The sequence below is a fragment of the Phyllostomus hastatus genome, unplaced genomic scaffold, assembly GCF_019186645.2.
Source record: "Phyllostomus hastatus isolate PE091 unplaced genomic scaffold, TTU_PhHast_1.1 phas_contig_86, whole genome shotgun sequence".
Lineage (NCBI taxonomy): Eukaryota > Metazoa > Chordata > Mammalia > Chiroptera > Phyllostomidae > Phyllostomus > Phyllostomus hastatus.
In genome coordinates, this window is record NW_025333977.1 from 56697256 (window position 1) to 56724143 (window position 26888).

At 32.5% G+C, this 26888-nt stretch overlaps 1 protein-coding gene across 1 annotated transcript in view; it reads right to left on the reverse strand.

Moving 5' to 3' along the window:
- Window positions 1–26888, reverse strand: part of GBE1 (1,4-alpha-glucan branching enzyme 1) — a 268090-nt gene that overhangs the window by 64513 nt on the left and 176689 nt on the right. Inside the window, exons 8-12 of the mRNA XM_045851712.1 lie at window positions 18292–18407; window positions 15761–15888; window positions 12002–12100; window positions 7110–7220; window positions 2644–2815 (exon numbers count right to left, since the gene is read on the reverse strand). Coding sequence (XP_045707668.1) covers window positions 2644–2815; window positions 7110–7220; window positions 12002–12100; window positions 15761–15888; window positions 18292–18407 — 626 coding nt within the window. The remainder of the gene's footprint in view (window positions 1–2643; window positions 2816–7109; window positions 7221–12001; window positions 12101–15760; window positions 15889–18291; window positions 18408–26888) is intronic.

Here is a 26888-nt window from a genome sequence, read left to right on the forward strand (position 1 = left end):
GTCCAGCCAAGCGATCAATGGGGTAACCCATGGGGGACCATTCATGTGTGGCTTCCAGGTCAGCAGGAGGACACTGTCACCATTAAAGCTAGTAAACAGCATGGATGACATGGTCAGAAAAATGGAAAATATCTCTATAGATATTTAAAGTCATGTTAGCTTATGTGGAAATATTAAATTTCATAATATAATCAGAAATTAGAGCCATTTGGAAATCACAGATTTTAAAGTTAGAGGACTGTAAGATTTATGTTGAGATACCAAGATAGAAGGAATTTTTAAAAAGGTGCTATATTGAAGTAAAATATGAGAAGCCATTTATTTCAAGGACAAAAGCAGGAATAAAACTTCAAAGGATCTCTGAATTCTGTATCTAAGAATAATCTCAAAATTAGATTTGATACCACAAGCATAGTCAATTTACAGACATTATAGAAAGAGATGCTAGAAATGTGTTTATTGATTGTGTTACAATTGCAAGTTCCATGAGAAGAGTTTCCAAAAGAGAGTAGGTGTTTGGCCTCTATACAGGTTGAACACGTACAGTTGAACATGTACAGTTAATGTGATATTAATATAAACATTTCACACAGTTTACGCCATTCTGGAGGTCTGTCAGTGTCCTAGCTGCTCATGATCGATTTACACCCTCAGAAAATACTGACCAAGACTCAGAAAATAGTTCTCATTATGAGCTTTTATCAGCCCTTCCTTACTTGAGGGTTATCAATATTAATTAAGTCTGTCCTCTGCAAAAAGTTTTGTTTTACTTTGATGCTTGCCTGGAGGCTCTGGTATAAGCTACAGGCTAGAACTGTCCTCAACAAAGGAGCACAGTCCCAGGACAAGAACCTCATTAGCTACTTCAAACTACTGACACTCTCTACTCTTAGGTATAGGCTTCTGAGTTTTAATTATATCAAGGTAGTTATGAATTTAATACTTTTTTACAACTTTCAGACTAAAGCAATAGACTGAGTCAAGATTTCTGGAATTTTCAGGGACAGTAAACTTCAAGAATTAATTATATAGGACTGACTGCATAAACTAGGAAGTCTTATTTTTTTTTAGTTTGGTTCTGTTTTGAAAAGTGTTGTAATTTCCAAGTATATAAGGTAGTCCTTTTCATTATTTTCTTACACTATCTTTAGATTGGACCGCTTTTAAAAACTCTGCTTTTTGTAAATAAAATAAAATGTTTAAAAATTTCTCACTAACCCTCAGGTCTCCTTACTTTACATGGAGATACAGTTATTTGCACAGGTTCATAACTCCACCTTTTTTTCAGAACATAATCGAGTACAATGATTGTACAACGAAGGCCTTACTGGAATAGCCACATTTGTGAGCGATGCTCCTTGAGTCAGGGAAAACTAGTTTTTTTAAGGAAGTGAGGCTGATTTTACTTATGGATCCAATTCCTGCTAAGTCCCTCATGGAATTTGGTCTTGGGCTTGGCTGGCAAGTGCAGTCTCACAGGTTAGGAAGGGCACTTCCTCAAATGTTAGTAACATTAACAAATTGTGATGATCCTGAGAGAAGAGGAGTGCACCCAAAGGTGTAGTTAAGCAGGTAAATTTTACTATATGGTTTACTGGGCTTGGCTTTCTAACCTCAAGCTAACAAAAAAATAGAAGTTTCCTATTTTATTTATTTATTTGTTTATTTTTGATGTTCGAATATGGTTGTCTCCTAGCCATCAGAGAAATGCAAATTAAAACCACAATGAGATACCACTTCACATGGGCCAAAATGGCCATCATAAAAAAATGAACAAACAACAAGTGCTGGTGGGGTTGTGGAGAAAAGGGAACCCTAGTACACTGTCAGTGGGAATGCAAACTGGTGCAGCCACTGTGGAAATCAGTATGGAATTTCCTCAGAAAGTAAAAACAGAAGTTTTTAAAAGTCCAATCTGAGATTCCTTACAAAACATCCAGAAAAAATGACTTAATTTGAAGAACTAAGGCTTTTACCGTAGAAAAGTCAGCCAGCATCCCATAAGCATTTATCAATCTTCCTGCCTCTCTCTAGCCAAAATGCTTGCAAAATCTCCTAATGCTCAAATGTTCAAATGGTCATTGTTAATCAAATAGAACAGAAAACTGTATCAGTTGATTTCTATATTTCCTCAATCAAGAACCTGCAGATAATAATGACTTTTGAATACTTGTAAATTTTTTTGTTTTTTAAAATATTTTTTTACCCATCATAATATCCCAGGACAGTCTTTCACATTTATAATAAAATACACTGTTATCCAATTTCCTCAAAGAAAACTAATAATATTAGTATAATAGGACATGACATGTCAATTATATCTTTCTTATGTTTAATGTGCAAACACTACAATAAACTCAGAGTAATTAATTTCAGAATAATTATGTTTTAAAAATAGTTCACTCCACTTGTCAATAATATTAAGTAAAATGCCAGCTATTAAACTACTTTTGCATTATGTATTAGTCTTAGAATAATTTAATTTTTGCAGTTTACACATGACAGCATATTAAAGGCATAAAGTTATAATTTTATATTTTAAATCTAAACAGCCAAATCAAAATATTCTACATATTTTATGCATATGTAGTGTTAGTTAAGATTTTAAACATAGATTGGATTATGTATTCAATTCATATTTACCCATGAAATTGAGATAGCCTTCTCCACCAAGTGCATGAGTAATAAGTCGAATCATTTTATGAAGCTGTATCCCACGATCAATAACTGGAGTAAAAGGGGTCAGAACACTCATGTTGGTATACATTTCAGCATCCATCAACCAAAATGCCAGTGTCTTATCCCCAACGAGTGCCTATGGAAGTAAAAACCATTGAGATGAGTGCAAAGAAGAGGAAGGAAGCATCTATGATTAATACTAGAATAACACAGGATGGGAAACAATGTAGGAGAGGTGTATGAATTAGTATTAATTTAATGTATATTCTAATAATTATTTTCTGTGCTGAAGGTGAGCTGCCAAAACATTTTAGAGATCAACATGTGTTCCAGGACTGATTTTTATTTTTAAAAGAGCTTGGTGAAAAAGACAATAAGCTACCTATTATAACTGAGCAGATGCTTCAAATTTTCTGAAATTAGACTAAATATTTATTATAATATTGAGAATACTAAATAGATTTTGAAATAGTTCTCAACCATGGATTTATTTGTTTTGAAAAAATGTAAGTTTCTAAATAATCTTTTATATGTGTATATTATATGTATGTACTGGGTTGGCCAAAAAGTTCATTTGTTTTTTCCTGTAAGATGGCTTTCATAGTGCTTACTTATGTTTAACTTCATTTGAAACAGTTTTGTTAGATTGTATGGCAACAGCTATCATATCAGTGTGCACGGAGAAAAAAGCTTTTCAAAATTGGTGAATTTTTGTGCAGTTGCTTTAATACTGAAGATGGAAGAAGATATACAACATTTTTGGCATATTATGCTTTATTATTTCAAGAAAGGTAAAAACACAAGTGAAACACAAGAGAAAAGTATGTGCAGTGTATGGAGAAGGTGCTGTGACTGATTGAACATGTCAAAAGTGGTTTGCAAAGTTTCTCCATACTATTAGCATTTTGACCAAATAATTCTTTTGCTGTGGGGCTGTCTTATGCATTGGAAGATGTTTAGCAGCACCCCTGGCCACTACCCACCAGAAGCCAACAGTGGGAGATAGCCGACAAAATATCCAAAATATCTCAAAATATCTAAATCAATAGTTATTGGTGAAAATGAAAAATGTGTCTTTTATTTTAAGGGAAAATACCCATATGGACTTATTGTGTTGGCCAAATAGTCCATATGTTTTTTTCCATAAAAACCACTTTTTTCATTTTCACCAATAACTTTGCCATTTAATCAAATTCAAACTTTGGTTAAATGGTATTCTCATCTGTATTGCTTGAGTTATTTTTTTTTTTTTTTGCTTTATAATAGCAACCTCCTTGTTCTCTAACTTTGAGGTAAATATTTTAAATCTAAACATACAAAAAATGTTTACTGTTATGGAGTGAGTTGTGCCCTACGTCACTCCCCCAATATTCATTGTGAAGTCCCAACTGCCAATATGACTATATTAGGAGATAGGGCAAAGAGGTAATAAGGTTAAATGAGGTCATAAAGGTGGAGTCCTAATCCAGTGAGTGGTGTCCCTATAGGAAGGGGTAAAAACACCAGGGATGAATGTGAACAGAAAAAGTCCAGGTAAGGACACAGAGTGAACATGATATCTGAAAGCCTAGGAGAGAGGCCCCCAAAAAAACTAAAACTGTGACACCTTGTTCTGTAATTCTGGCCTTCAGATCTATGAGAAACAAATTTATTATTTAAGCCACCCTGTCTGTGGTATTTTGTTATGACAACCCTGACAGACTAATACATGTACCAACAAAATGCATCTTCAATTTAACATATAACATAGAATTCTATATAAGTGTAGTTTAAAAATAGGATCTACTGCTAAAAAATGTTTGAAAACAATGTATATAAGTAAATTTATTAAATTTTGATTGGACAGCATTATTTCTTAAACAATTGGTCCTTCCCACTTATTTTGAATTAATTATATTTTATGTATAACTGTTTATTTCATTAATCTTTGATTTTATTATAAAATCATTTTGATAAATTCTGTTAGATTTTTACTATTGTGTACATATTTCTTTAAGATTTTATTTATTTATTTTTAGAGAGAGGAGAAGAGAGGGAGAAAGAGAAGAACAGAAGCAGCAATGTGTGGTTGCTTCTCGCCTGCTCCATACTGGGGACCTGGCCTGCAACCCAGGCATGTGCCCTGATTGGGAATTGAACTGGTGACCCTTTGGTTTACAGGCTAGTACTCAATCCACTGAGCCACACCAGCCAGGGCTATTAGGTATATGTTTCTATATTGTTCATTTTATAATAACACAGTATAGACCTACAGTAAAGACACAGTATAGACCTACTATAAAAATAGTAGGTCTACAGTTGTTCATATGGAAAATAATACAATAAATAAAAATACAAGAACAAATTCTTTTTCACATACTCACAACCATAAACCTACTTTTGACTCACCTTGTATATTTATAATTTTTAGTAGATTCATTTGTACATTTGCTTTTAGAAAGAACTAGACAACATGCACCTTTTTATACATGTTTGACAATCTGTAATACAAGGAAGAATTACTAGAATCTGTAAAGTATGAAATAATTCTTGGCAAATCCATAATGTTTCAATACTTTTGGAGGAAAATTATGAGAGAAATCTATCAGTTTCATCTTCAGTTTGTTTATTCCATTCATTTATTGTTTCATTCATTCACAATAAATAAGTACATATTAGAATCTCAAAATGCTATGACTGCTAAGAATTACCAAAAGAGAGATATAACTTTGGCATGGATTTTAGTTTTTATATTGTTACGTATTTGGTTGGTCATTTCACCCACCCTTAAGTTACTATTACTTGTTTATTATTCTGCAATAGTTTGGTTCTGTTTTTTTTCATGTTTATTTGTTCTGCTCTACAGCCAATTTAAATTGAAAAGATAGCAGTGCTCTGATTTGAAAGGTGCAAAATTTAGCATATGTCTAGTTCCTGAGTCATCAAACTTTCTGTAAAAGCCAAATCATAAATATTTTAGGTTTTATGGGACAACTTACTCCTTCTCAACTACTTAAAAGCAGCCATACACATAACGAAAACGAATGAGCATGGCTGTGTTCTAAATAACTTTACAAAAATAGGAAGCAAGCAGAATTTGGCCTGTGGGTCTTTATAGCTGACCTCTGATCTATTTATATTTTATTAATAATTAAAGAAGACACCTGAAGGACCACTTGTCAATTTCTGCTGGTATAATAGAGAAACTTATTTTTAAGCTTTAATTGTCTTAGTACATATACAGCAAATAATTCAAAACTTTTCACTGTCTCAATTTTAATGTATAAAAAGTACATTTTTATATTCTTTACGTTTATAAGGATAGCTTTAAAAAACTAAATGGCCTTTCCCCGCCGCATTTATTTATGTTTATTGAGTGACTACTTTGAGCAGTTGCAGTATCCAGGATGGAAATACAAAGGTATAAAAACAAATTTTCTGCCTAAAACATGATGAGAACATAGATGATGGAGCAACTATTCTTTTTTCTTTTCCTTCAAAATACATTTATGTCTAATACAATTTATATTTAGTTTAATTATCTATTCCATCTATAGTTCCATGATCCAATTATAGATTGCTTCCAACTTTATAAACTTACAAGATGTTTTGTAAAATAATTTTTGAGGCCCATATATATACTTTTTATTTATGTATTTTTAGACAACTAGATGGAGGCTTCAGGGGCAATGTGGTAACAGAGCATTCACAGGAGCTTCCCAGTTGAAGCAGGCATTCCTAGCTGTGTGGGCAAAGGATAGAACTGCAATGAGGAAACCTATTCAGGAGTGAGTGAGAATTTTACAGTGCTGAAGAACAGACTGCTTGCTGAGCTGAGTAGAGAATGAAAGTGAAACTCTGGCTCATGTCAGGTTATGCGTGGCCTTGAACATCAAGCTTCACTCAAAAGATCTGGGTTGACAAAATAAGCTTTGCTTTTTGGAAAATACCTCACACTGCCTCAGAGAAGATGGACTGTAGCTCAGGGGACATGATCAAAAAACAAGAGATTTTAGTGACAGAAGAAAAAAAATGATAAAAGCCTGTCCAAAGGCATAAAAGAAAACCTCTGGAAGGAAACCAAAATAAGAAATTAAAATTAACCTAGGTTAGTACCAATATTCCTCTCATTACAGCAAAGAAAAACATGCAAGATAACACTTGCGAGTTTCATTTACAATCTTTTAATTAGACTTTGGGGATAAAAATGGCATTATATTTTGAAGCTAGAATTTATAGTTCTACAAAATAATTTTAAAATATTTTTCAAATGTAAATAGTTTTCACATATAGATACAGATGTAGATAGATACATATAATAAGTTATATTAACTGGATTGAACTAAAGAAATTTATGTTTAAGTATGTTAATAAATATAAACGCACACATGCGCAGAGAGCACAGAGAGATGGGAGGAGGGGGAGATGGATTTACACAAATATCCATTTACCTGATCATGGCTTTCTGCATAAGCAATGCACTTTTCAAGGTAGCGTCTGTTTGTGAGTGTGTGCACTATATTGCCCATATTCCAATCTTCATCTTTAAACTCTTTAAGTAGCTAGATGCAAGAGAGGATTTAATTTGCATAAACCATTATTATACTTACATTAAATTCCAACATTACGGTATGCATCATATCAATCCACATTATTTGACACACAGATACCAGCACACCCATGTACCAAAGATGTCTGTTGAAACTTTCTGAAATCACAGCTTTTAAGCAGACTGTCCAAATGACAGTGGTGTAGTGTGTGTGAGTGTGAGTATGAGTGTGAGTGTGTGTATGTGCGTGAATATACTTTTACATTTGTGCAGATGGTTTGATCATTGCACTTTAGGATTTTTGCAACCTTTTTTTCCCCTTTAATAGCTGCTACCTTTGTTTAATAACTACAAAAAAAGTATTATTGTCAATACACCTTTCTGTAACCTTTACAAGGCAGAAATATACTTCTTACATTTTTAGGTTGTATAAAAAATTAGATTTTTTTGTTTTTTATTTTCCCAAATGTACAAAGAACTAATACAACTTAACACCAGGAAGGCAAACAACTCAATTAAGAAATGGGCAAAAAACCTGAATAGACACTTCTCCAAAGAGGACATACAGATGGCCAATAGACTCATGAAAAAATGCTTAATGTCACTAATCATCAGATATATGCAAATTAAAACCTTTAATGAGATATCACCCTACTCCTGACAGAATAGATATCATCAATAAATCAACAAACAAGTGCTGGCAAGGATGTGGAGAAAGGGAATCTTTCTGTACTGTTGGTAGGAATGTAGACTGGTACAGCCACTGTGGAAAGCATATAGAATCCCCTCAAAAAATTAACAATGGAACTGTCTTTTGATCCAGAGATTCAGTGCTGGGAATACCAAACACCAATTCGGAAGAATTTATGTACCCCTATGTTCATAACAGTGCTAGTTGCAATAGCCAAGATTTGGATAAGTGCCTATCAATAGTTGAGTGGATAAAAAACTGTGGTATCTTTACACAATGGAATACCACACAGCAGTAAAAAAGAATAAACTCATATTTTGCAATAGCATGGATAGAACTAGAGAATATTACACTAAGCAAATTAAACCAGTCAGTGAAAGGCAAGTACCACATGATCTCATGTACATGTGGAATCTAATGAACACAATAAACTAATGAACAAAATAATAACAGAGGCTTAGATACATGAAACAGACTGACAGCTGCCAGAAAGGATGATGGGATGGTATGAGAAACAGTGAAGGGACTAACCCAAGAGCGTTTAGACACAACTTATGGACATGGACAAGAACATGGAAACTGAATAGAAAGGGGAGAGGGTGGGGCTTAGTGGAGGTAGGGAAAGGGAGAAAAATCAGGAACTATAATAGCATAAACAATAAAAATAAATTAAAAAATAAATGTTTAAAGACTAATTATTATGAAATAATTATCTGAACAAACCACACATTTCTGTCTTCACTTTCCCCCACAGCCTTCAATCTGCCCTCTGCCCCTCTAATGCCACTTCACTGCAATGCCCTGGCCAAGATCACAGATGACTGTTTCTTAGGCCAGTGAATGCTTTCAGGCTAATACTTACAAACTGTAGATGTTGACAAGGCTGACCCTTTCCCTCCCCACAAAATGCTTTCCTTCTTAGTCCACCACTTTGAAACTCTTGTTTTGTTTGCCCACTACTCTAGGCATCCTGCAGCCTCTTCTTCTGCCTGTCCAATAAAAAGCTGGTGCTCCTCAAAGTTACATACTCAGAATAGCCTCTTTTCTTTTACACTCTTTCTGCATGGGCTCATTTCTCTGTTTAAAGTGTCCACTGCATTCTGTGATGGGCAGAATTCTGGGGTGGCCCTCAGGATTCCTGTTCCCTCTTCTTCACACCTTTGTGTGATCCCTTCCAGGGGTGTCCAAACTTTTGGCATCTCTGGGCCACACTGGAAGAAGAGTTGTCTTGAGCCACACATTAAATACATCGTGATACCTAATCACAAAAATATCTCATAATGCCTTAAGTAAATTTACAATTTTGTGTTGGATCTCGTTCATAGCCATGGGCTGCATGTGATTCGTGGGCCATGAGTTGGACACCCCTGCGAGAGTGTGTGTGGGAGAACCTTTGAATACGATGGATGCCCTCTGAAGAAACATGAGATAATAACAGAGTAATGTTTTAAGATGCCAAGTTTGTAATAATTTGTTTTGCAGCAAGAGAAAACTAATGCAGATTTGGTACCAGAAATTGGGTTCAGGCTCACTTGTATCTTCCTTTGATGATTTTTTTCCCCTACAGAATTCAGACATGCTTACCCATCCCTCAGAATATCTTTCTGAATTGTTGGGCACCAGAGCACAGATTGTCAGGCAGAATAATAGAATAATTGTCAGCCATTGACGTTCACATCCTAGTGTCCAAAATATGGATACCAATGTAATTACAGAGATCTTTTTAAAAAGGAGACATGATTTATGGGTATAAGAGGAGACTTAAGATGCTACCCTGCTGGCTTTGAAGATGAAAGAAGGGGCCACGAGTCAAGGAATAAGGTAGCTTTTAGAAGCTGGAAAAGGCCAAACAAAACAAAACAAAACAAAACAATTATTAGATAATGAAAATTATCAAATAAAATTAAAGGAGATGTAGCATATTTCACATATTTTATAAAGGCAAATATTTGTTCAATAAATGATTATATCAATACGGTAGTCCAAACTACTGATTCTTAAATCACGAGGTAGAACATAGTAAATATTTTGCTTTTGAACAACAAAAGTATAAATGGAATCTAGTATTTTATCTAACTCATACTCTATGGGTAGATAACAACGAATGCCACATAATTCTGGGTACGATTGTCATTGGGATTAATGCTCTTGCATGTCTTATTGACATTTGAGGGAATAGTAGCCATTCATGCAATTATTTTATTAAATGCACAACTTGTAAAAGTCAGAGAATATACTGAGTTGTAAAAAATATTATTTGAACTCGCTCTAGTTTTATTAACTAAGAGGTTTATTTTTGTGAGGCAAAATGATTTTTAAATAATTTCATGAAACAGAAGAGGACATCTGTCTCAGAGTATGTACAATTTAAGCAGATAGCACAGCCACATCCTAAACACAGGACAATACATTTTTCCATTTGTATGATGTGCTGCCTAGCACAGTGCCATCAGTATATAAAGTATTTAAATGTTTAGTAAGTTGAAAATTAAAAAATTGCCATCATTCATAAAAGGAAAATAATCCCATTGTGCATTATGAGTGATTGGGAACAAATTCAAGGTTGATATACACCTTGAAATATTCTTGAATCTGCACAAAGACTGGAGAATGGGGAAGGATTTTCAGTGGGAGGTTAACAAAGTAAGATTTGGCATTTGCTGTGGAAAAAGCCTTTGTAAAAGATTAGAAATTGTAACACGATGAGTGGATAAAGAACCTTAAACCAAGGTGAGAAACTTGAAGACAATACCAGTTTTTTTTTATTGTCGTTCAAGTACAGTTGTCTGCATTTATCCCCCCAATATTCCCCCCAATTCCAACTATCCCCACCTCCCTCCCCTGCTTCCACCCTCCCTTGGTTTTGTCCATGTGTCCTTCATAGTTGTTTCTGAAAACCCTTCCCCCCATTATCCCCTCCCACCTCCCCTATGGTTACTGTCAGGTTGTTCTTAATTTCAATGTCTCTACGTATATTTTTCTTGCTTGTTGGTTTTGTTGATGAGGTTCCACTTAAAGGTGAGATCATATAGTATTTGTCCCTCACTGCCTGGCTTATTTTACTTAGCATAGTTTTTAAAATAATGAATATAAAGCAACTTTCTTAGGTATCAAAACAAGATGCTCAGATCATTTGTTTGTTTTATTTCTAAGATTGTCACTGGCTTCTTAAATTGACAATGTTTGAAAAGTCTTTATAAATGGAGAAGCAGAAATTGTGTTGGTAGAGTTTTAATGCCACATCTGTGCATTGCACAAATTGCCTTGAGCAACAGGAAAGACAGTTAAGAGATGATTGCAAAAATTACCACTTCCCTCAGAGTAGGTTGTGTGGTGTTTCTATGCGAAGTCAAGCAATTCTAACACTGTGATCTCATGGCACCAGTTCATGTGTGTACAAAAGGGCTTGTCAGAAAACTAAGATTATTTGATACATATGACTCCTTATACATATTCAGCCTATGATTATGGAATTGGCCACTAAAAATGTTCTATATCCTATCTGAATGTATGTAACACATTTAGTCTTGTAAGCACACATTAAATAAAACAAGATGCAATCTCAACTGCTTTAACTATCATTAAGTTTAATACAATTGTATTAGAAATGATGTGTAAAATGTTATGTATACTTATTCATTTCTAGTTACTAACACATGCTAAGGACTTCTAAATGCTGAATGAAGAACTGAGTGAATCCAACTATGCTGAGAAAAGACCATACTATGAAGCAAGTACTAGAAATTAAGGACTAACTTCTACATTAATTGATAATTTGCAAGCAGAAATAGATACTTTGATGAAGTTTAACATGTTTTAAATATAGAGCACTGAAGTTTTGTAGAATTGCATTGATAATTCCACAGCTAACCTTACATTAGGCATATTTCTCCACTTGCCTAGATAGTGCAAATATGAATACTTTATATTAAAACTTTCAGAAGTTTGAGAAGCACAAGAATGAACACACTTATGGGAGAATTTAGTACTTCATGTGTAATATCTGTAACTAATAATCACAACTAAGAAATAAATATAAAAAATAAATAAGCCAACATAATACATACTATCCACAGACGCAAAAATATTTACAGGACTCTCACCTGGATCCATTTATCTGGAATTGCCATGGCTAATCGATAATCAAAGCCACACCCTCCCTGGGAAATTGGAGAACACAGAGCTGGCATTCCTGATACATCCTAAAACAAAGGACATCAGCAACATCAGTTCATACTGCTCAGATTTTTACTAAATGCCCTCTGACAGTAAAGGTAAGGCCAATAAATGAAAACAATATTTAAGGATGTAAGCATAAATTTTTGTAGAGTTTTGGTGGTATACTTGTAAAAGTAGAAAAACTCTGATGGTGTATCTCATTTCCCAATAAACTTTCAAGTCATGCTCTACACTGCAGGACAACTCTGATCTTGTGTGGCCATATTTTTCTCTTCTTTGTTATCACACATACAGAAAACAGACTAGTAAAATTATTATTCCTAAAACATGGTTTCTCAGACTGATTTCTGAACTATTTTGAACACTTTTTATTAGCTGCTGTTTTCATGAAACACAAAACTACATGTAGTGTGTATCTGTTATACTCGTTATCAGGCATGGAGTGTATTTTGTGAGCACTTAGCTCACTTAGCTTACTTCTGATGAAATGGAAAGTAGAGTTGGTACATTAAGAGTGAGGCAAGAAAATGGCTTTCAGTGTAAGGGCCTTTGAGGCTATCTAGTAAATCCTCTTCATTCAGAAGATACAGAAATTGAGGCTTATTGAGGTGAAGGGATTTCTAAAGATATATGCTTTTCAATGTTAGAGCCAGGACTCTGCCGAGTGAATGAATGAATGTGCTTCCAGAATTTAAAGATATATAAGGTATACTCTCTGACCTTCAGGGATTCATAAACTACAATCTAAATACATATACACACATTACCATGAAGTGACAATATGATACAATTATGATCATTGTTTTCTTAAGTACACAGAAAGTGCAGTGGAGAGACCTACATCATTCTATCATTATTTTGTACTATTTTATTTCAAATACTCAATACTTCATCCACTTTGAAATATTTGCTTTTCCCTGTGAATGTCATAAGCTTTTCTATTTATGTCCTTGTCCAAACTCTTCCTATAAAAAGATACCATACTATGAGCTTGCTGAAAAATAAATGCTTCCTCTTCCACAATGCAATCCCCAAACTATCCCCACAGAAAAGTTGGGACAAAAAAATGTATGACCTCTCTGGTCTCCCCAAATCATTTATTAATTGGCTTTCTTTTGTGAATGAGAGGTATAGGTAAATATAATATATGGTGCAATATATTCACTAAGAAACAAAACATGTCTCAATTATATCTTATTTCTACATAGTACTTCATAATATATAACAGTGAAAAAAAGAAGATTGGGAAATAAGTAAAAGAAGAAGGTTAACAGAAAAGAAGTCATTTTAAAAGAAGTTGTATTTATCAAAATATGCTACATATTCACAGATATGGTAGTTATCTAATTTGATTCTTTATAAGCATTAGTTGACTATGTATTAAATATCAGACACACATGTTAGGCCCTGGAATGAGAGATACAAGGCCTCCTGAGAAGAGTTTCCACAAGATCAGGAGTTTTCATAAGACTGGTAATGGGATGGTATTAAAGATCAAGAGATCAAAATAATTTTCTCAAGAAAAATTAAGATAAATTCTATATTTACCTTAGCTTTAAGAAATAATTTGATAGAAAATAGAGTCTGCTAAAACAATATTTGGACACTGATTTGTCTCGACTCCTAAATCTGAATCCTAAAAATCTTCCCCATTAATGCATATAAGATATTTGTAGCTCTCTTTTGAAAGTGGAGAGTTAATGACTATCCTTTAAAAATATCAGAAGAAAAAAGAAAGTAAACATAAATATCATTAAAATAAATATATTTTTAATATACAAGGTTAATACCTATGAAAATAGAATACTGAATTAATCATAGATTTTTCAAAAGAACTTAAAACAGTTTTCATTCTTTAATATCTAAAAGGCATTTACAATTAAAAATATTTTAAATTAATAAATTAATATAGCAAATATAACCATGTGGAGTGGTAGATATAGTTCAGAAAAAAGCTTTCAATTTTAATAAATGTCATTATACACAGATTCAAATATCTACTATAGGACTTTATATAAAACTACATTATGTATTTGTTAGACCACATTCCTTTCTTCAAAAAAAGTTCATGAGAATCAATTCCACATTTTGAAGAGGCTCCCACTAGACAGAAAAGTGATGTATTGAAATTGAAGTAGTTTTCAATTTAAGTAAAATAAATTGAAGACACATCTTGCTTAAAAAAAAAATCTGAAACCAAGTAATATAAAGTAGGCTAAGTCTCAAAGTTTCATTGGTAGAAACAGTGATAATCAGACAAGGGCTCCCTAGATGATGGAACTGTTTTACTTGAAATGAATGAAGAGATCAATATAACAATTTTAAGTTTCATGTATTAAGTAATGGCTTTTTTTTAGTATGAACATTTGAGTTGACTCATTAATTATTTATAGTAATTTGTCATATAAAATATCTCTGCTTTGAATTTCCATAAATATAATTAACAAAATAATTAAATTTTTGATGTTTGAAAGATAAAGCTAAAATATACAAAAGACAAAATAAAAGTTTAAAATACACTGTGATTAATGTTGAAAGATAGTCAGCACAAAGTATTAGCAAGACATAACCTATGGTCGAAAGTAGGTAGATAAAAAGTGTGGAATTAATACTGGGTACCAAAATGGTATTATGATGGTTGGGTTTTCAAAAGTTCTATATAAGAATATATTCCAGGGATTTAGGATCCATATATTTACCCTTAGAAGATATTTGTAGGGAAAAGGACTAAATAGAGTAACTTTCCTATGCAGAAAATCATATCAACTATTTGGGGATCTGTGGTTTTGAGAAATAATGAATGAGAAAAAAAGCTATATCAATAATAAATACTACAAAAAGGAGACAGTCATTAACTACTACATTTCATTCAAATGAACTAAAGGCCAACAATGTGAAAATACACCTTAACTCTGAATCTTTCAACAATGGTCTTATTATTTTTATATGACAACCACTACACTTTGTATAGAACAGTTTTAACATACTGAATTCAATTTCAATTAATAATTTCTAGTCAGAAGACTCAGGAAACCAGAGGGAGTTTAGTGCTAAATCTAAATTAGCATAAGCATTTAACAAACTTCTTAATTTATCACATTTATCACCAAGAGGGGAATTGTCAATTATGCATATACCGAATTATATCATTACAGTGCAGCTTTGGGACAGTTAATCATGAACATTCAGTGATCATGAATAACCAGTGAACATTTGGCAATCGGAGAGCAGTAACGTAAACAAGAAAGGTAATTGCATAAGAACAAGAGAGGCTTCAGAGGAGCTCCCAGGCAGTGATCCATGCCATCTCTAATGATTAAACCAGAAAAAAATTAATAAATAAATAGAAGCACAAGAACTTCTTTTCAATTCAATTCTTTTCTTTGCTGAAGGTCTCATGGCAGAAGGAACTGCCCACTGATTAGGAAATTTTACTTTCTAAACACTGGAATTTTTCCCTTTAACAATGGAACGACGATAAGTAATTAGTGTACATTATCTCCTAGAAGGAAAACAGTGAATTCTAAATAATGTGTCACCCATACACTGTAGCTGCACTGTAGTCAGGGTACAATTTCAGTTATGCAATTATTGACACATGAAATTAATTATTCAAATATTGCAGGCTGACAAAATGTTCTATATTAAAGGGGGTGAGAGACTAGAGATCATTATGGCTTTACCTCAGCAACTGTTATAGAATCCGGATACAATGTATGAACCAAATGATTTGCCAACATGAGATAAATCAAGGCATCTTCATCTACTTGCAGTCCAAAATACTCATGATAATCACCTGAAAAACCTTGACCTAGAGAACATAAAATCAATGTAAATGCATTGTTAACATGCGAGTCTTAACTCTACACAAATTTCACTACCAATTAGTATGTTGATATCAGATTTATTATAGCAAAGTGTAATAAGCCTCAAAACCATATATTTCTGATAGCATCAGAAATATATGGTTTATCAAATTTCTGATATCAGAAATATATGATCTAAGTTAGAAAAGTATTCCATATCAACAATCCTGCAATTCAATTTTTATTTTAAAAAAGCAAATAAGACACTTTGATTTAAAATTTTAATTTAATTTTAATTGTATACCAGAAAAATAAATTGAAATGATAGTGAAAGGAATCCCAAATTTCAAATTTTAGATACATTTTGTGTTATCTAAAATGTTAATTTAGCTAGCTTCTATTGGATACCTTTTAAGTAAAGAAAAGCCAATATGAAAACTATCATAAAATTGAGGCATGTTTATATTATTTTAAATATGTGCTTCAATTTATGCAGTATGGATTGCCTATGATTACAAAAACATTTTAACATTCTCTAACATCTTTCTACCTTCTCTTCTTCAACTCCTAATTTTGGTCGCTTATATTATATATAACTATATATATAACTATATATATAACTATATATATATATATAGTTATTGAGGTATACAATTTATTTTCTATTACTTCAGTTGTTTACACTTATTTTAATTAAGTCAAATTAGTACTCAATGCCTACACGTTCCGCCCTGCTTCTCTATAACTTCAAGTTCTTTTTTTAAAAAATTTTTTAAAGATTTTATTTATCTATTTTTAGAAAGAGAAGGGAGGGAGATAGAGAGAAACATCAATGTGCAGTTGCTGGGGTCATGGCCTGCAACCCAGGCATGTACTCTGACTGGGAATCGAACCTGCGACACTGTAAGTTCTTTATTCTGAATCATTCTTTTTTATAGGATTCCATCACTGAAGGGTATTTTCAAGTGTAATTACAGAAGTTTTATTTTTTAAGGTTTTTCAAATCTATACCTCGATGGCACTTCAACTATCAAATTCCTCAGTCTCGCTTTGTTTTCCTAAGAATTTTATAGGCATTGGTATTAGCAACAGAGTAGTAGAACCCAGCCATTTTTTTCATCCATGCAGGTAAACTCATTTTTCTGCCTAGTTATCACCTAATGAATTTCTCCTTACCACTGAATTTTATGAACTTAAACACCCTGTGTCTTAATGTTAATTGTTTAATCTTATTTTTTTCAGGTATGTGTTCTTTTGCAGTACAGTTTCAGATTTTTTCTCATCATTCAAAGGGGGGAAAACAAGTAATTCAGAATGTTTTTCTTTATCATTTTTACCCATTAGGTCAAAAACTTTACATCAGAGTTCTCTGTGTTTGAATATTTCAGATCAGCCATGACCTCCACAGGGTTAGAACTCTATTCCATATCCCTAGACTTCAGTTCATTTCCCCAATCCTATATTTCCTTGGAAAATTCCTAGCCCTAATCTGAGGGAGGTTTTGCAGGCACATGTGGATATTTTAATTTGGTAGAAAATCTTTCTTGAATTTTGCCATGCTTCCTTTTTTCATTCTTTAAATAAGCTACTCTCCAGACTGAAAGATATTAATGAAACCTGTTATGTTTTACAGGTTCAACTTTGTGTGAAGCAAAGTTGAGACTATCTCTAAGACTGTGCTGCAGGTTTTAAAGACAGCACCACATTTTGAATACAGCTTCTTTCCTAGGCAGCTACTTTTCAAGACTGACAGTCTAAGGTCCGTTTTTTTGGATTGGTTGATGCTGGTAAATATTTGACTGCTAAAATATAATTGTTTGACATGTTATCTACTGAAGAATTAGGTTCTGTAGTTCTATTTCTTTATATAACATTTAAATTGAAAAACTGATCAATGTTTTATTATAAATTAATTTATAATTTAATTTAAACCAAGAATATTATATATAATACATTATGCATATTTTCTTTAATGTTTAATATGCAGGAACCCACACATTCACAAATGTTCTCATTTATTATTTTTGTTATTTATCTTCATTGTAAATGCTGTTATGTTCACATTCTGAGAGTGCTGCAAAAAAGATTTCCTTAAAAAACATTTTAGAAGAAAGATACATATTAAAAATAGCATGTTATTAAATACATATATTTAACAGAAAATCATTCTCTTTTATTTACTTATAAAATGTATTTATATACAACTTTTTGCAAAAAAGTACCAGAAGTGACTGGAAAATGCAAACAGTAGAAATAATAAAAATGCATACAATGGAAATAATAAAAATCAAGCCAATAGTAATACTCATTGCAGCTTCTGTACCTGAACCCCAAACCTCGTTGCAATCCACAAGTGAAAAGATAACATAGAACCATTAGTTATATCTGAGTTTGATTGGATTACCTACCCATCCCGTGGTGATGATAAAGCATAGATGTAACACCATCAAAACGAAATCCATCAAAGCCATATTCTTCCAACCACCATCTTATGTTTGACAAAAGGAATCTTAAAACTTCCCAGCTAAAATTTTAGAGAAATACATAGTTAAGCACAATGATATATAATATTTCCTTAATTGTTATACATTATTTACTAAGACTATTAATTAAAATTATAAATCTCTACCTTAAGAATAATGATGTTCAAGAAATATATCCTATAAAAACCAGAACTACTAACATTTATCTCATTTGATGAAACTTATTCAAAAAAGAAAATTAGCAAATTTATTTAGCCACAAAATCAATTAATATCTAAAAAAACTGAGAAAATATGTGTAGGTTGGGTCCAAAGTGCAGTGGCTCTGTCTTGTTCAGTGTTGTGTTCTCAGCAACCACGAAGTAATAACTGCACAGTAGTGTGTATCATAACACAAAAACAAAACAATACCAAAAAAAAACCAACCTGTTGCTTATCTCTGATTTTTCCACAGGATTTTATATGTAATATAATGATTTTTATATATAATATGTAATACGTAGTTTCTCCTTTTAGAAAATATAATTCCACTGTCAGTAGAAAAACTGCCTTCCATGTTTGTCAGCTTAAAATATTTCCCCATAATTTCAAAGAAATACATTTCAGAGTAAAAAGTAAAAGAAAAAATAAAGACAAAATCAATCACATAATAAGCAGTATTATACTTACTAGCCTATTATTTTGTGGGAGTGAAAAAAACGACCTAATTACTAAAATATACATGTTTAATAAAGTAAAATGTTTTACAAGTTAAAGTGCCCTATATCCATAAAAGAGGAAAATGTACCAAAGAATTGTTATAACTCAATTAAGAACACCACATGAGACAAGACTATTTTGGACAATTGAGAACAGGGCACCATCAATTAGTATTTTCTCCAGGCACACAGTTATGCTTGAGTTCTCTATCTTGTTATAACTCTGGTTTTAAGACTTTAATACCTCATTTAGTTTAATGACAAAGCAGTAATAGTGTACACAAACACTTAACCCAGTTGAAATTTAAGGTTTTTTTGAAACCTTCCGTATATTAAACAGCAACCTGACACAACTGCACAATCGGCTTCAGAATTGTAAATCTAAACTTTGGTGAAAGATGAGTATTTGTTGTTAGTAACTAACTGCTTTATAAAAATTGCTTTAAGTTTTAAAAGCTGAAAGTTAAAAATAAAGAAATGAAAAAAACAGAAACCCAAACAATCCAATAAAAGGGAGCATGGAAGTCCCAGATTGTTAGATCCAAACCACTATGAAAGTAGAATTTCTTAAGTTTCTATTATTGAATATTCACTTAAGGTTTAAGAAAATATTCTGTTTAACAACAACCAAAAAAAAAAAAAGGAATAAAAACAAAGAGGCATTATACAAATGAACAAGATCAAAAATAAGTATTTTATACAGAAATTTCTAATAATACATTTTTATAAGTTTTTTTTTTAAGATTTTATTTATTTTTAGAGAGGGAAGGGAGGGAGAAAGAAAGAGAGAGAGAAACATCAATGTGCGGTTGCTGGGGGTCGTGGCCTGCAACCCAGGCATGTGCCCTGACTGGGAATCGAACCTGTGATGCTTTGGTTTGCAGCCAACGCTCAATCCACTGAGCTACGCCAGCCAGGGCCTAATAATACAATTTTTAATTAATAGCCCTTATTTATTAGAGCAGTTTTAGGCTCTCAGCAAAACTAAAAGGAATCTATAAAACAAAATAAATGAATAAATCGAAACAGTTTCACAGAAGTTGATGGTTGCCAGATCAGAGAGTGTTTGGGAGACTGGGTGAAAAAGGTAAAGAGATCAAGAAGTAAAAATTAGCAGTTACAAGTCACAAGGACATATAGTACAGCATAGGAAATATAGTCGATAATACTGTAATAACTGCTGGTATGTAAGGGGACAGGGTAGGACCAGACTTAGGGAGAAATCATTACGTAAGTTATATAAACATCTAACCACTACGTTACAGCTGAAAGTAATATAATATTAAATGTCAAAAGTAATTTAAAAATGAAAAACAATTACAGATATCACAGAAGGCATTTAAAGCCTATCCTTAAAGTCCACAGGCAGCCTACTTTCCAAACAACTGAAGGAGTCAGATGTTGACTTCTGGAAGGTAATGTCAAAAATATATATACCTTAGTGGGCAGCACAAACATCAATATAATAACTACTTTAGTTATTAGTGTTATGTCTTAAACTAATTAACAAATAAGTTAGAAGCTAACACCATATTATCTATTCTGCCTACAATCTATTGATTAGCTTACTCACATGTTTTTATGAAACGAGAGTAAATCCCTAACATCCAGAGAAAGATAAATGAAATGCAGCTGACTTTCCTGTGAATCAGAAACTACTAAAAATGTTTAAATCACAGGTGTCTGATATAGAAACTGAATACATTGATGAATAATATATATATTTAAGCATTTCTGGTAATCAGAATAATCAGTACTCTAATTATTTTAGATGTCTGAAACATTCAACCTGTAATCAAGTAATGAGAATTTATTAAGGAAATTTTGTCACACACAGATAATTCCAATTTTAAGGTTTTCAGGATACTATCTCTAAAATAAAAAACTGATGATTGTCTCAATTTCTGGCAATAAGCTTTATAATAAAACAAAACAACCAAATTTTCTTGGCATGCAAGTATAATTAGATACAGAAACATTTATTAGGTGAAATTATCATTTGTAGTTCAAATCTATTTAATGTTGTATTTACTTGTGGTCCTTAACGACTCTTGGGATTTTCAAAATAAGCAACTTAGTCCACTGTATCAACTATTATTGTATACTAATAAAGAATGGCATTATTAAACAGTGGCTAAATGTAACAAATATGAAGAAAAATTATATATTCCTCTTAGCTAGTCAATAGTCATTGAAGAGTGGCTCCTAAATGGTACACCATAAAACCATGAAGAAAAAAGCATGTATTTTTACCTATTTCAACTGATTGACCTTGAGCAAAGAGCCTTAGACATTTTCTTTTATGAGAGAGGTATGGCATGTCAAAATTCTATTTTGAAATAATAGAATTTTAAATTACAATAAAAATAACATTTTTGAAGACATTCTAAAATGTCACTATTGAAAAGCAAGTAATATCTAACTACCTATTCTATTTTTTAAAATTAAAAAGAACTCATTCAATTTTAATTAAATTAACCAATAAAGAAAAATATTATTTGTTGCTCATATTTTCAATAGATATCATACTTTGTTAATAGAAACTGATTAAGAGAAAAACTTAAAATAATCAAAATGTGATTATGTGTATCTGATACTAGATAGTAGTATCATCAATAATAAAATGTATCTTGAATTTTAGACCCAGAATTTGAAATAAAATTAGGTAGCAAGCAGCATAAACTCTAGTAAGACAAACTGTCAATTCAACTATTAAATATCTGTAATTATACAAATTTCAGAACATAGGTAGCTATTATAAAATTATTTTGAAGTTTTCTTTTCAATGTTACATGACTTTCTAAATTTTCATGTACTTTACACAACTTTACTTTTTCATGTACCTACACAACTTTACTTTATATAAATTAATTTTTATTTAATTATATCCTCAGAGCCCTCATTATCTATATTCATTATTAAAAGGGATATTTTCTTTTGCCTAGGTTTAATTTGTCCTTAGATTATTAAATATTATATTAAAATTACCTCTACTTGTATTATCTACATCTTTTTGGGTACCTTCTAGGAAATAAGTAGGAAAGGATAGAATATTGTATCTTTTTTTCTTTTTTTTCCCCTTTTTTTATTGTTGCTCTATCACAGTTGTCCCAATTTCCCCCATTGCTCTCCCCTGCCCCACCCACCCCTGCTCCCACAGTCAATTATCACCCTGTTGTCTATGTCTGTGGGTCATTTGTATCTGTTTGTTGCTTAGACCCTTCCCCATCTTTCCCCCTTAACTCCCTTGGGTCAGTTGGTCTGTTCATTTACATGCTAAATGCTTCCAATTATACTTTTACTTAAAAAAATAGTACAGGTCCTCAAGTAATATTGTTTCCTTCTGAGTCATTTCTTTACAACATTAATGAAGAAAAAAATCGATTTCTGTCCAGGGTCACTGTCTGAGTGGAGTTTGCATGTTACCCCATGTCTGCTTGGGTTTTCTCTGGGAATTCTCATTTCCTCACACATCCCATTCTGAGCACGTGAATCAGCAGGTCTGCATTGTCCTATCTGAGTGAGTGTGAGTGTGGGTGAGTGTGAGAGTCCCTGTGGCAGGCGGGAGTCCTCCAGGGCAGGTTCCCTTCTTGCAGCCTATGCAGGGATAGCCTACTGCCACCCATGGCCTTGAACTAAGTGCATTGAAAAATATATCTTACTTGTTTTTATTAATTTTTCCTAAATATATAAATGACTCAGATTTACTTTAATATTTAATATTAGAAGTATTTTGGGTCTTTATGTAGAAGTTTGATCATGTTTTTGTGCCCAGAAATATGCTGTAGAAACTTAACTCTTGTTTATATCAATTAACCTGTGGTAAAGTTGGTTTAGTTATATGCTATTTTATTTCAAGTTGCAGTTTCCAAGAACCTCTGAATGACATAAAGTAAGGATTTACTGTACTCAACTTGAGAAATTTTCAAGTCTCTTTTTTCTGTAATTTAATCTCTATTCTTGACAAGCTTGGTTACCTGCTGAAGTAGATATGAAAAAAGCAAAGTTGGAGGAGAATGTGCTTGTACCTGTGCATGTGTGTGCATGTGTATGCAAGCAGAACGAGACCAATATGAAAAATGGAAGTTTTCAATCTGGTATAAAAGACAAATCTAAAGCAATGCATAACCTGGTCAATCTGATAATGATTACCTGAGTGATTAAGAAATTTAAAAAATTTTCATGTATTTTTTTTAAATAGGTTTATATTTCTCTGCTATCTCACAAAGATTGTTATCAAAGGTGATTTTTCAAAGCATTAATGCTTATAAACGATGTATCTTTTTCAAAGTAGATAACTCAAAAACCTGCACAGCCCAAGTACCAATAAGCAAAAACTCAAGCTAGGTCATCTCTGGTAATAAAACACAGGTGAGATATTATGTGAAATTATTATGTATATCATCTGAATAAGGCATTGCTCTTCTCCAGAATAAATCACTATAGGTTATCCAATTACAAAAAACAAATACATATAGACACAGGTATATAGATAAACACACACTCCCGTTTTTCAAACAACACTGAAAACTCTAGCTTACCTACAAAAGCCAATTATTGCCGCAGATCAAAACACTGACAGTGACTTGAATATAAAAAGATAAATATAATTAAAAATATTAAACATAGTTGGTAATCAGCTTTTAAAGCTTGTTTTAATGGTAAAAGTTTAGAAACATTGTCCATTCATCTACTTTTCCTTTTCCATTTTTTTCACTCCTCATGAATTTATTCATAACAGATTAACTACGATATTTACGTAAACTATTATAATATTTCAATTTTGGAAGACACGTTCTTGAACTTGATAGCTCCCCATTATCTTATCAAAATTTATAATTAGGTATGCGATATTTATTTACTTATATTTAACTAGCTTCATTTCAAAAGATGACTTGAGGCAACTTATCAATGAATATACCTACAGAGTATTAAAAGTAAATGAGGAAAATACAGGTGAAGAAGAAGAAAGTTCTTGCAAACATACAAGCATAAAGCATCTGAGAATTTTATTTTCCAGTCCAAAATAATTATAACTTTATAAACTATACTGACTATAGGAGGATGTCCCTTGATTATCACCCCAAATAATGAATATTTCAGGGCAATATTCAAGGAACATATTGATTTAGAACACCGAGGAAGTTGTTTTTTAACAGGCAACAATGTACTCTTGAGACCCAAAATGGATAATCACTGCAGAGAGGAGATGAACTGGGGAAAACCATTCACGTAGGGATAGAGGGAGGGCAGGCTGAAAATGAGACAGACACCTAGTTCCTTGTGAAGTGGTGTGTTTGTGGGGAAGGGAGAGCAAGCATGTGCTCATATGTGTGTGTTCTGGAGTGGGGTATTGAGGGAATTAATATAGAGGCTGCTATTAATCATATTTATATTTCGACCATCACTCAATTTGCTAAATAATATACAGCTCTCAAGTGTATATTTGTGCACATTCCCACAAAGGGAGCTAGCTTGTAGTGGGCTAACTGGGGTAGAATAGGAGGAAGAAATCTGATATTATATATAAAAGAAAAAGCAATTCAAATTCAATGAGTTCTTACTGGCCACCAGGCTCTACATGTTACATGGTCTCAGTTAACAAGGCTGTGATAGCCAGTATGTTTTATGATTTGGGAGACTGAGATTTAGAAAAGCTACATAAAATGCTAAGGGTCACCCTGGTAATAGGTACAGTTGGGGTTCATCCTTTTGAATCTGAAATCTCAATTCTTAAGTATAACTGCATACCACCACATTCAGCATGACTATTTATAAATTAATTCTTGTGTTTGTGCTTTTTTGCAATTTTCTTAGTATACCAGTATTTTAAAACCACATTCAACCCTGGTCAGGTGGCTTAGTTGGTTGGAGCACTGTCCTGTACACTAGAAGTTTGCTGGTTCAATTCCTAGTCAGAGCACATACCTAGATTGTGGGTTCCATCCCTGGTCAGGGTGCTCAGGGGAAGCGACCGATTAATGTTACTCTCCCACATCCCCCTTTCCCTCTCTCTCTTTCTCTCTCTCTCAAAAAATGAAAAAAACATACCCTCATGTGAGAAGAAAAAATAAAAATAAAACCACATTAACCCCCACATATCCATAGCTCTAATATGTGGTTATCTTAGTTGTATGCATTTAGTGAAGGGATTCAACTTCTCTAAGCCTGAGTTATGTTCACTGTAAAATGGAAGACAGTTTCAACACTCTCCTAAAAGGTAATTAAATAGGATAATGTGTATAATGTGGTTAATAGTATTTAATACAGTACAGGATAAATTAAGAGGAGCTCCTATTGGCTCCTATTAGTCAATAAATAGATATGAAATATATTTGTAAACATAAATTAAATATAAATTGAAATAGACTAACATGTTCTGAAATATATATTTTTTACTTTCCTCACAGATTTTATTTTTAATCATTTTAATTTTTATTCTAATACAGTTGTCCCAATTTTTTATCTTTATTAAAAATAAAACATAAAGATAAGCATGTTGTGGCTAACCTCAAAACAAAATAAGCCTTTAAAAAACTCTATTTATTTTTTCTGGAGCAGTGTGCTATTTATGTATTGGCGTACTGAACATATATTGAATGCCTGCTTCATGCCAAGCATAATGCTAGGTGCTGGGATACAGTGATGAGTAAGAAATACACAATATCCATTTTCACTCAGTTCATTGTCTAATGGGAGATACAGCCACCTTAAAATAATAACACAAGCATGTTTAATTACTATAGTAATTAATAATACAAAGAAAAATATGGTAGTATGACACTGTATTGAGAGAGGATCTGCTAAATCTAGTCTAGGCTTTTTAGAAAGTAGCATTGAAGGCTGAGGTCTACAGGATGGATGGGGCACTTTACTGCCTACTCCCATTTATGGGAAAGAAATCACTTTATATGAGTTCAGAAAAGTTGCCAATGCACATCTGACAAGGATGTCAAAAACTATTCTAGCCAATTTTTCAAAATTCAGTATAAACACATAATCTTTCTGTACCTTACCCAGTATGATTATTTTTTAAAAGAGTATATTAGATTTCTGTTCTTATTTCATGTAATTTCATAAAACTTTTATTAAAGTGAAAGATTAATTCAAGATAATTTTTTTTCTGAGTTTCAGGGCACAGACTCCATAATTTGAATCATTTCACTATACACAAACAGAATCCAGGCCTAAGGTTTATACTGTGTTTTAGGCAAACTAGAATTCCAGATAACCTGGAAAAATCATGCTCCAAAATCAAACCAAAACCATCAACCTGCTCCTGTGACAGAATCAGGTATAAGAATTGCCATTCCTCTCCTATCCAAACTCCACCCACTATTCAAAGGCCAGCAAATACTTCACAGTCTTTCTGGCAATTCTTTATATTAGTTCTTTGTGAAAGGAAACAGAAGAAAAACTGGTTTATGCAAATAAGTACAGTATTCCAAACTTAACCATAGATGTCAGTGTGGTAGGAATCATGCCCCACACCTTTTTAAAATTAATTTTAAACAAATTCACTTGAACTGGATTAAGAAGGTACAGAAAAAGCTAAAAACCTCAAACAATAATAAAATTTATATTTAAGTCCAACATTAACTGTGAAGTAGTTTTAGAAAAACAAATTAAACTAATTACATGTTACTTAAGCAATTTCATTTTAAGAGTTACTGAAATAGGAAATAGAAATTAAAAACAACACAACTTTTTACTTTATTGGAATAAGTGCGACTTAATAATTATGATATTTTGGATACCTACAGAAGTAGCTCTGTGAAGTATGATACAGGATTTTAGGAAGATTTTTTTTTTCATAAAGAAAACT